The sequence below is a fragment of the Haliotis rubra genome, unplaced genomic scaffold, assembly GCF_003918875.1.
Source record: "Haliotis rubra isolate DU_JTF1 unplaced genomic scaffold, ASM391887v1 Scf250, whole genome shotgun sequence".
NCBI classification, from domain to species: domain Eukaryota; kingdom Metazoa; phylum Mollusca; class Gastropoda; order Lepetellida; family Haliotidae; genus Haliotis; species Haliotis rubra.
This window is the reverse complement of record NW_025766559.1, coordinates 932,625-944,629: the sequence shown is the minus strand read 5'-3', so window position 1 is coordinate 944,629 and position 12,005 is coordinate 932,625. Positions and strand designations below refer to the sequence as shown.

At 40.4% G+C, this 12,005-nt stretch overlaps 1 protein-coding gene across 1 annotated transcript; it reads left to right on the top strand.

The window, feature by feature from the left end:
* The first annotated feature begins 2,601 nt into the window (after positions 1 to 2,601).
* On the top strand, positions 2,602 to 11,715 carry LOC124279500. The gene is made up of 8 exons (XM_046715329.1): positions 2,602 to 2,814; positions 3,661 to 3,724; positions 5,274 to 5,361; positions 5,977 to 6,117; positions 6,698 to 6,769; positions 7,935 to 8,114; positions 8,858 to 9,046; positions 10,931 to 11,715. The coding sequence occupies exons 4-8, from the start codon at positions 6,015 to 6,017 to the stop codon at positions 11,122 to 11,124; spliced, it is 738 nt and encodes a 245-aa protein (XP_046571285.1). The 5' UTR covers positions 2,602 to 2,814; positions 3,661 to 3,724; positions 5,274 to 5,361; positions 5,977 to 6,014; the 3' UTR covers positions 11,125 to 11,715.
* Positions 11,716 to 12,005: the final 290 nt, after the last annotated feature.

The window sequence follows — 12,005 nt, the reverse complement described above, 5'->3', positions numbered from 1 at the left end:
CGACCACCAAAACATGATATTAAAGAAATACAGCATACAATATAAACCCCAATGCACACTGAACTTTGTAAGTAATACATTACTAAGCTGTGTACTTATGTCCGTATTATAAGCATTTGTTTGTTCAACGGCAAGGAGAAAGTTAGTGAACTGTATAAAACTTGACATCGACATATTGATCGTAAAAGGCTTCATCATTAACCAGTAATATTTTTACGCTGATTTTCAAAATATGCTGAAGCAATGTGCAGCTAATGTAAAAGACAAGATGATGAAGCTAATCAAAGCGAATCATTAGGAACATTCAAATCACTTCATCAGCACACAGGTACCTTGAGACTATATTACTTCAAGTTAACCAAGTTTCAATACAGAACGATTTTGCGAGATTTCAAGCTTTTTGTGTGCTCTACTGGCATTGTTGTCATTTACAGGTTCGTCAATCGAGTACAAAATTACGTTTTCTGTTTCTAAATGTGGTGGTGGTTTCGGGATTCTCCTAAAAAAACATATGATTATGTTAACAATGAAACACAAAACAAGCCACAGTGAGTTTGAAAACACCAAATGAATGGGTTTTACAGTGGAGTGTAAACCCACTGAAAGACAAATAAAAACGCTGTTTACAAGATCCTAAATGAAGACAGATCATGAACATATATATCAATTACATTGTCTCACGGACACTTAAAAGTCAATTGTTTTGTATATACAAGCCCCTGTTTTCATCACCTGTTAACGTTATGTTTCCAAATATTGGGGCAGTTACGACTACATCTTTGTGATTCTCTCCCTGAACAAGACATGATTCTGTTCACGTTATGGTCAGCGTAACAATAAAACACACAATGGACCACAGTTATTGTTAAAAAACAAACAATAAGCCACAGTGAGTGTTAAAGCAACAAATACATGGATTTTACAGTTATGTGAAAACCCACTGAAAGACAAAAAAACCCCTCTTTTAACGTCATGGTCAGCATAACACAGCGTTCACACGTGTGAAAACCCATTGAAAGACAAAAGCCTGATTTTCACGGGATCCTAAATGAAGACAGATCAGGAACGTATATATTTACCTTGTTTCACAGACGCTTTCGGTTGTTTCATATATAAAAGCCACCTATTTTCTTTATCAGTTATAACATCTCTTGATAGAGACCCTTGGTCAGGTGCACCTGTTACGCATAAACGTAAATAAGGATTGTAACTGAGGAGCGACTCTCCCTCAACTGAGCCGCTCACAGCACATTCGAGCACATTCTTCACCGCCTTTTTTGTACCTTTGTCAATCCTTTCTTGGCTGTAAAATCGAAATCGTGTACATACTAAAGAACCATTGGTGATACAGCATTGTACCAGATATAACATATGTACGACGACAACAGAGGTATGCATCTTCATCGTTATCCTAACTGACCGACTCTCAATACATGTAAGGCTCCGAATGACGTTACGTTTTTCAAGACTTTCTTAATCGACATTCTAAAAATCCAATCCCTTCAAAAGATAACCGATCGACATATTACTAAAAGCCTGAAACATAATAGTTATAATAGAACCATTTTTAAGCAATTATCTTTGCTAAGAAAATATGACTTCGAACAAAAGAAATAAATTATGAACGGTTTTATCTAGCATTGAAAAACCAAATTTCACCGTCAACAGTACCGCAAACTTGGTGAGAAAATGCCCCGTTGGAGTAATCTTCATTCAATAGTGGCGCCATATTAGGACCTAAAACGTTAACTACGTTATAGTGTGTTGCGATATAGTTACTATATGTAAAAGTGTGTAGCTGGTTACATTTATTAACAATGTCAAGCTTTAAATGTCCATTTGCTTCAAAATGTGTGATTTGTTGACACAACATATATATCAAAAGGAAAATATACAAACAGTCGTACACTTGCAAATGTGTCCATGTATGGCCCACAAATGATTATCTTCTAAAATAGTTGTTGGAATATAGAATACACTTGAATCAGCTTTATGCCTACAGTGTACTTTTACTCCAAATGTGGACTTCGGTTAATCAAATTCTTACATACGATGTCTATGCTTCTTTCTTCAATGTTTTCATTAATGTCAGAAATGATGACATTGTTAATGTCTTTTACAACAGGTATAACATTGTAACCAGTTACTTATATTTTTCTTATCCTTATGGATTTATTAGCTTAATCTTCCCTGGAGTGATCATCTGTCACAAAAAGTAAAATCCCTCAGTTGTTTTAACCAGACGCAGGGGTATCGGGATCTTGGGGCTTGATATGCATTCATGTACTGACTTAGCACAAATTGTGTGATTAGTGCAACTTTCATAAGAACATAATGCCCATATAGTAACAATACACAGCGATACTTCTTGTCAAGAATGTGTTTGAATCTCCGATGTCGAAGTTGAACGTTGTCAGGTCCATTGTGGTTTTCTTTGCATGAAATGAAAAATTAAATAACTTTTATTTAAATGAAGCCGAAATCAGGTGACAAACAAATGGTACATGTGCAATGATAGATCCAATACTTGATTATTTTTCTGTTCCAGCGATTGGAAAGATGCACTTTGAGTTACTGCTGCCAGTACAGTGGCTGGTGTCTCTTGTGTTCCGATGCCTCATCCAGGCAAGCAAGGATGGGTTTGAGACAATTGCACTGCCAGCGTTTGGTACAGGGGCCCTACGGTATCCTGCCAAGGACGTTGCACAGCTCATGTATCACGCTATTGATCTATTCACCCAAGACGAGAGAGCAGGGCCACTGAAAGAGATTTTCATAGTTATCTCCCGTGAGTCAAGGCTGGAAGTGAAACAGGTACTTTATTTAAATCGCGTTTCTGAACACAGTGGAACCACGCCCTCTTATTTGTGTGCTGACCTGTCATAATCTGGCTGATATTTCTTTCCGGAACATGCTGGAAAATATGCATTTCGTAAAAGATATGTTAATCGATCAGTGTTCTTGTTTGCTTTTGAAAATGTTTTGTTGTGGTTTAAAAAGGTTTACTTTGGCCCCCATGTCCAAATTGTATATCGTACAATTCTGCCTGAACAATATCCCAGGCTCTCAAAGCAATCCCCAACTGGGAGATATTACTTTTATATAAAAGGTGAGAGTAGTGCTATTAGAAGCTGCGCTGTTCAAATGTAAAATTAGAGTAAACACACAATCTATACTTTCAACTTTCAGCGAGGGGGTAGCCAAAGGGTTAAAGCGTTCAGGTTCGATTCCCCACATGGGTACAATGTGTGAAGGCCATTTCCGGTGTCCCCCGCCGTGATATCGCTGGAATTTTGCTCAGAGCGGCGTAAATCTAAACTCACTCACTTACTTTACTTTCCAGGGTTCACATTATGTCATACAAATGTTTAGGGGCGGTGGGGTAGCCTAGTGGTTAAAGCGTTCGCTCGTCAGGCCGAAGACCCGGGTTCCATTCCCTACATGGGTACAATGTGTGAAGCCCATTTCTGGTGTCCCCCGCCGTGATATTGCAGGAATATTGCTAAAAGCACACATATAAAAATATTCACCACTGGGATGTCGCCGTCTTTTGGAATGTTTTAAGGTGAGATATTATACTTTGGTTAAAACTTTCAAAAGTTTGTGAAATGTGTTTTGAATGAAGAATATCTTCACAAGTACTTTTGTCGCTCATTGCAGCTGTTTCTCGCTCATCGCCTGTCCCACAAGCTCAAGACAAGGCAATTGGCTCATCCTAGAACAGGTGAGGTCGTGGCATGTGCCAGAGGTTTTGGGTAGAGTGATAGATGGCATTATAGTATCCATAAACGACGTGGAATGCCAGGCACTCAGTGGTTTTGTGTTGTGGTGTTTGGCAAAGAGCACAGGTCACATGTGAGTTGTAGTTAAGCAACGTTGAGCGCGGAGTGTCTTGGATGGGTGGCCATCTTTGTCCGCTTGAATCCTGAGATTTTGTAGGGCTTCAGTCCTGCCCCATACGGTAGCACATATAACAAAGGATGTATTACATAAGTTACATGACTTTGCCTCTGTTCACCCAGCAGTGAATGGGTACCCAGTAAGATGAAATGAATGATTACGTGACTATAGCCTTCTAGCGCCTCGCTGGAAGCTTGGTTGTAGTGCACACAGACCTGGGATAATAAAGTCAGCGAAGTTATCGCAGTGTAAGCACATATATGATTTTATCTTTGTGTGCAGATTTAGAATGTTCTTCCAAATTCAAACACCTACCAGGTAGCCAGGTGGATAAAGCGTTAGCTAATCACCCGGTTTCAATTCCCTTCAATGTGTGAAATCATTCCGAGTCAGATATGATCGCGATGTTTCCCCCAGTATACAAATAGAACAGTTGATTGTTACAGAGACCATTCTTACTATCAACTGTAATGATATTAGATTTGTACATATAACTAGAACATACTTATGACGACAAGAACCGGGGCTATGCGATTTTACTCCATTTTATGGTTTTAGCAGATATCATAGGCACTTGAGTAATGGTATTACCTGTATACCTCAGCAGCGGTAAATATTTGTTTGTTGTTTTACGCCGCACTCAGCAATACTCCAGCTATATGACGGCGGTCTGTAAATAATCGAGTCTGGACCAGACAATCCAGTGATCAACAGCATGAGCATGATTGCTTGACATCATGAGTATCAATCTACGCCATGGGGATTAGTGTTGGGGATTAGTGTTGGGGATTAGTGTTGGGAATTGGTTGAAATCTCACAATTGATGATTGTTTCATTACCAACGAACAATCATCGACAAAAATTGGTTAGCGTCATTTTTCAGATTTTCCTATCCAGGTTGTTATTGCAGATATGTATAACATGATGCAACTTGCTACTTTAAAGTGATGACTAATATATCATGAACATAAACTTCCCGGAGTCTTCAAGAAATATTCAGTCATGGTTTTTTCAGTTAGTGAAGTGAGTTTTCTAAGAATTAAACACGTTTTCATGCCCTGACAACTTCAACGATATGTTCCATTTTGTCAAGTATTTCAAAGACTAAAACAGTAGTTCCAAAATCGTTTATGTTCGATTATGAGAAAATGTGATCGATTGCTTGGTCGTTTGGTCACTGCGACCAATCTTCGATTATTTAAATTAATCGGAACACCACTAATGGGGATACGTACGATGACATGTCAACCAAGACATCGAGCCTGACCATCCGATCCCGTTAGTCGCCTCTTACGACAACGATTTTGGTTATGCCAGATATCATAGACACGTGAAATAACTCAAGTTGACAGTTAAATTTATAACTTTTCCAGGATGGAACCCGCTCTTAATGTTAATACCTTTTTACACACGGTTACGGTCGGAAAGGGATTTTCGGTTTACCTGCCTTTTTAAATGAAGGTAAGATGTTATATTATTACAACATGAGAGTTAATTGTTTGACTTACATTCATTTCAACAGTCATCCTATATTTAAATTGGCTTGTGTATGTATTGCTAGAAGCGCCACAAATCATACCCACCCACTGATACGGGTATACATGTGTGAGCGTTTGAGCACAGTATAACCTCGATCACCCGGAACTTGCTACTGCAATAGATTACTGGCGCGGTGAGGTAGCCTAGTGGTTAAAGCGTTCGCTCGTCACGCCGAAGACCCGGGTTCGAATTTCCACATTGGCACAATGTGTGAAGCCCATTTCTGGTGTGCCCAGCCGTGATATTCCTGGAATATTGCTAAAAGCTCACTCACTGTCTCAATAGATTACTGCAGGAAACGTCTATTCGCATACGCTGCAGTATTACTATATACCCATGATTCGGATATGTAGACACGTCTTCATCGGGACAATTTCAAAGGGTCACTACCGTCTGGATTAGCGAGGTTTCCCAGCATCGGCGGCAACATCAGTGATTGAACGAAATGGTGACCACCTACTAGCGTTCGTAGTACCAAATGTTATCCTGTGTGAACGTGTTATATAGTAAAATACTTGACCTTCCTTTGTGATGTAGAGGTACGGAAACGGGACACCAAATGTGAGGTTAGGATCATGGTGTCCGACACGCTTGTCCAGATTATCAACGGAGGTATTGCAGAGGCGTGTGACGTCACAGGGGCACTGCTCTTGATCTGGAGGACGGAAGATATTACGAGTACGTGACTAAATATAAATGTATATTATTTATTTATTTATTTATTTATTTATTTATTTATTTATTTATTTATTTATCGTCTATTTATTGATTCAGGTATTTATTAATTCATATAGTTAGACGGACCCCATAAAAAATTCAAAAGATATATTAACTAATCAATGGTTAGTTTAGTCAACACTCCCCTATAAAACTATAGATGCCCTGATATAGTGACAACACCCCCCAAAAAAAAACAACAACAACAACAACAACCACAAACACACACACACACACGCACACACACACCGACATAAATTATGGTTTCATTTGTTGTGCAGAATGTTTGATTTAACGCCACACCCAGCTATATGTATATGACGCCGGGCTGTAAGTAATCAAGTCTAGAGCAGACGATACGGTGATTGACGTCATGAGCATCGATCTACGCAACTAGTCAGTGAGTCTGACCACTCTTTTGCCACCTCTGTAACCGCCTCATAGTTTATGTATGTTGATCGAACTTCATCCTACTTGTCAATATTAATGCCACATGTGACAATCCGCATATAACTAAACAGAAGTGATAACTTTCTTTCAGATCCGAACGGCCATTCAGGTCTTACAAGTATTGACCGTAATAGACACGACTGGGACTGCTGCCGCAGACAAGGTGAGCTACTGCAGTGAGTGAGTGAGTTAAGTTTTACGCCGCACTCAGCAATATTCCAGCTATATGGCGCGGTATGTAAATAATCGAGCCTGGACCAGACAATCCAGTGATCAACTGCATGAGCATCGATCTGCGCAACTGGGAACCGATGACATGTGTTAACCAAGTCAGCGAGCCTGACCACCCGATCCCGTTAGTCACGCTACTGCAGTGAGACAACTCTTGAACGAACATTCAGTTCCTCCAAGTATAGACTGACACACACAGTTGAGAACTGTTGTCGAGAACAGGGTGTATATAAGATAAATTAAAATAAATTTAAAATTAAAATAAATGGGTCAACGAAAACAGCGGCCGTACATATTGGTACCATACGAATGAGGTTCAAATCCGTTTTTGGGTTTGAGTATCTCACCCCTAAACAACTTAATAGTTTCATTTTGCCTGATATTATTCAAATTCGAATACGCCTGATGAGTGTGTCAGTATGGTTGCAATAGTCGTTGCAAAAAATATACTCCAGATCCCAGTTGACACTGGTGTGAGTGAGAGTATGGTTTTACGCTTCTTTTAGCAATATTTCAGCAATATCACGGCGGGGGACACTAGAAATGGGCTTCACACATTGTACCCATGTGGGGAATCGAACCCGGGCCTTCGGCGTGACGAGCGAACGCTTTAACTACTAGACTACCCTCACCGCCCCGCAGCTGTCACGAGTACTGACATACGCCACAGATGCATTATTGGAGGTCCTGAAAAAGGGCCCCATGTCGCGTCGAAGTTATGGCCCTTGTTATCGATCAAATGTCACTCAGACGTGCCCTCTGTCACTGATATAACGTTTAAGAGGAATATTTGTAACTGGAGTCAGCGGTATTGTTTCATGTTTGTGTTGTCGAACGTCGCACTCAACAATATTTCAGGTATATGGCGGCGGTCTCAATTGTGAGTATGGTTTTACGCCGCTTTTAGCAATATTCCAGCAATATCCTCGGCGGGGGACACTAGAAATGGGCTTCACATATTATACCTATGTGGGGAATCGAACCCGGGTCTTCGGTGTGACGAGCGAACGCTTTAACCACTAGGCTAACCCACCGCCCCCGTTAAGGCTGTACTTTGACAAATGCACATGCATGTCACGTGTTCTTATCTGAAACAGTTGCGGATTTAAAGAGGGTTAGATGTGTGGCGGACACCGTCACTGTCCCAGGGACGACCCTCATCAACACCTACAGCAGCGACAACAGCCAGACCAGCGTGAGTGAGGCATTGCAGAGGGGGTTAATTCTTGCTGCCAAGAAAGGGTGTTACCATGTGACCGTGCCGGTGCCTGCTGAAGGTAAGGAGACATCTGGGATACATCATTGGCGGCATGTTGAGGCTGACATTCATTAATCAAATCATGGGTTGTTCTTATTTCTGACAATGGTGTAACGTAACTCACTGAAGAATTTTTACCAATGTATATCCTGATTAAAGCGTAAATCACAATGTCAGTAGAATTCCAGCCTTTGTTGGCAAATAATGTTTGTAATATACCGAGTTAATTCAGCAATTATTTACAGGTAAAAGTAATATTGCACAGCCCAATTCAGAAATATTTAAACTTGCATACAGTAACGTTAAGCTAGACAAAAATACGAAGACATGTCATAATAGCGTCTTTCCAAGAAAACAAACACAAACGCATACGCACACGCACAAGCACACACAAATAGAGAGATATGTATGTGACTATTGGCGTAATAGTAACCACCACAACGAACTCAAATCAGAATAACTCATATGCAAATATTTTCTTTTGTGAAGATTCTTTTCTGACACAGAATTGTGAGGAATGTAATTCAGTAACTGTTGTTGTATTGCCCGTAGGAGATGATTATCAAAATAGGATCTTTTGGGGTTCTCGATTAAGATGACACGTCACACGTGTAAAGTTTCGAAAAGTAATAAAGTTACGATCTGTGTTCAATCATTACAAACTATCACAGTTTTGGCTTGTTTTCAAACACCAGAAACTAACTGGATTTGTCCATTTTTTGTGGCTCATACCATCGCTCTGTCATAATCTACTTGATCTAGGCAGCCTCGCGGCAAGACCTGATCGAGCGGGCGCCGCCATTGCTTTTGCCGTCAACCGGCGTTCCTGTGGTGTGTTTGTCGTAACAGTGGTCATTCCCGATAACGCCATCTATATTGGAATAGTAACCAGTGTCGCTAGACGTGGAATAGTGCAGGAGCCCCCGGATGTCAGCAAAGTTTCCCTTGTCGGTAAGATTTTTGGGAGAGGTGAGATAACTTGGTGGTTTAAAGGTCACATGCAACGCAAAACACAACTTTGCAGATTCTGATACCTTTCGATATGGACTTACAGAAACACATCAAAAAATGCAAATTCCACTTATAAAGTTGAAAAATAACGCGATGAAATCGGAGTTCAAACGATTCACTAATTTCACCCCAGCGCTGGGGTGAAAAGTGGTTTCAACAGCTGCGTTGCGCCCATTGCGCATGCGCAGTGATTAGGTTCGCGCGGCTTGAACCGGGAAGGCGACTCGTAAAAACACAGCAAGTGATGCGTGCAAGGATTATCGCTGTGGTCGAGAACAAAAGATGTTTCTTGTGATTACAAGCATCTTGGGTCTGCAGTAATAAAATTTACACTGGTCCCATACTTGGTTGCAGATTTGCAAACCAAGTTTGAAAGAAAGTGTAGCATTAGAAATACTAATTTCATTGTTAAAAATTGCTCAGCTTGAAAACTGAAATGTTTTAATACATGTGTATAGAAACATAGAAAAATATATTGATTGTGATAAGCAGTCTCTGTCACAGACAAAACTGAATGTCTATTTTATTGACACCTTTGTGTCTGCTAATGACAATATGCAATACACAACTTCAATCACTGACCACATGCAATTTGAACTTAACACCTATCAGGCTATACACCATAAACAAAATACATTGATTTATGGCTCGTGCCTCTGAGTTCTGTCTCTGTGACATTATGTAATTACACAGACAGGCAGGTGTGATACTTGTTCACAGGACTTGTTATTATGTCTGTGGGTTGCAAACAAACTGCATCCATTTTTCTCAGATGACTGGATCGGACGGAAACCGGTGCAAACTCAGATTGTCAGTTTCAAGTCCTGCTTTGTACTTGGACGAGCGACAGTTTCCAGCCACGCAGTAGTTCACCATCTCAGTATTTGTTGATTGGATCGAACGTAAATGCAGAGAGTATGTATTTACAAAACCTAACATCTCTTTATACATTCTGTATGAATAACAACTTCTTTTATTGTATATGATGCGATGTTTGTATGGACGTTTCGGTATGGATTCATACCGAAACGTCGCATCATATACAATAAAAGAAGTTGTTATTCATAAAGAATCTTACTTTCTTATTACTCACCATACTTCTAAAATGCCAATCAAACATATCATCTCTATATACACACACAATGAGCCCTCGGGGTATCGGCAAATGAACCAGCCAGTGAAAGACTTCGTTACACTTGAGTGCACACCCACGCGCTCTGACTGGGTTTGGTCTCCCGGGTGCTTCGTTTCGAGGGAAGTAAACCCAGGTGCAAAATATTGCACTTTTGATTCGTGATTGTACGCTTATAATTCTGTTTATTTGTTTTTTCACAATCAGCAATGTATAATATATGTCATGAATAAGTGATAATTGTGTTTTAATTATGTTTGTTTTTTCGGTTGCATGTGACCTTAAAGAGTTTGCGCGTCCCGGGTTCGATCCGCAATGAGACAAACCTACTCTATTCAGGACTCCCCACGGACGGGGTTGCTGTGATATAGCACTACTTTCTGACTGGGTAATAGTTCCGGTTAAACCGAGGTGTTTTTGATATTATTATTGTTTGTTTTTTTATTTCAGTCTATATCTGAAATATATTTTCGCTTCATAGTTTAAAGGATATGTTACTTTCAACATCCTGGTTGGTTTGTTTCTTGTTTAACGCCGCACTCAGCAATATTCCAGCAATATTCCAATCTTCATGGGTTTCGACATACTGATTTCTCTCATTAAATATACAATATATTCTGTTTAAATACATTTTCCACGTAAAAACATTTGATCATTTTTACATTGGCTATTATGTTTTTAAATCGTTACAGATTCCTTTTGGAAAGTGACGTTCTCGCGTCAGCACAGCCTTAGAGAGATACATACCACAGCAGTGGATGCCGTCATGGTCGTCACTTCAGACTCGGAGGAGACAAACAGGAACGCTGCCAAGGCCGTTGAAAGGGAGCTGCACGTGCCGCTGCAGGATGTCCTGCACGTCCACACAAACCTGACCAGGGATTAATCAGATCAGTGGCCGATATTTCGGTTCCAGATCTGCGTCAAATGATAATAATTGCCTGCTTGAATATCACATTACGATATTGTCTGAATTGGAAAGCCAAGGCTCATTGAAATCCTAGATAAATTCCTGTTATCTGTTCTCAGTTTCTCCTTGCAGGCAGTAATGAAATCGTACTATCTTCTGTTTACCATTGCAAAGAGGAAGGAACCTGTCTGTCGTCAGTTAACCCTTGCAAAGAGAAAGGAACCTGTCTGTCGTCAGTTAACCCTTGCAAAGAGAAAGGAACCTGTCTGTCGTCAGTTAACGATAGAAGGGGATAGAAGGGAAACCTGTCTGACATCGGTTAACCCTTGCTAACAGGAGGGAAACATGTCTGTCATCAGCTAACCCTTGCTAACAGGAGGGAAACAAGTCTGTCACCAGCTAACCCTTGCGGATAGAAGGGGAACATGTCTGTCATCAGCGAACCCTTGCGGATAGGAGGGAAACCCATCTGACATCGGTTAACCCTTGCGAATAGGAGGGAACTTGTCTGTCATCAGCTAACCCTTGCGAATAGGAGGGAACTTGTCTGTCATCAGTTTTCCCTTGTGAATAGGAAGGACACATCCTTGCGAATAGGAGGGAAATCTGTCTGTCATCAGTTAATTCTTGCGAACAAGAGGGAAACCTTCCTGCCACCAGTTAACCTGGAAGATAGGAGAGCAACAGTTAGGATCAAGTCTCACCAATTCAATAATATCATTACTTGTGACAGTGTAAACCTGTTCATAGCCATACATTCTGGACTCATAGAATATATGCTACAGGATATTTAGTATGGTTATGTCATGGTCGCTACGCTTGGGAAATACAAACCATTGTTTGACTTAGGGTGAGTG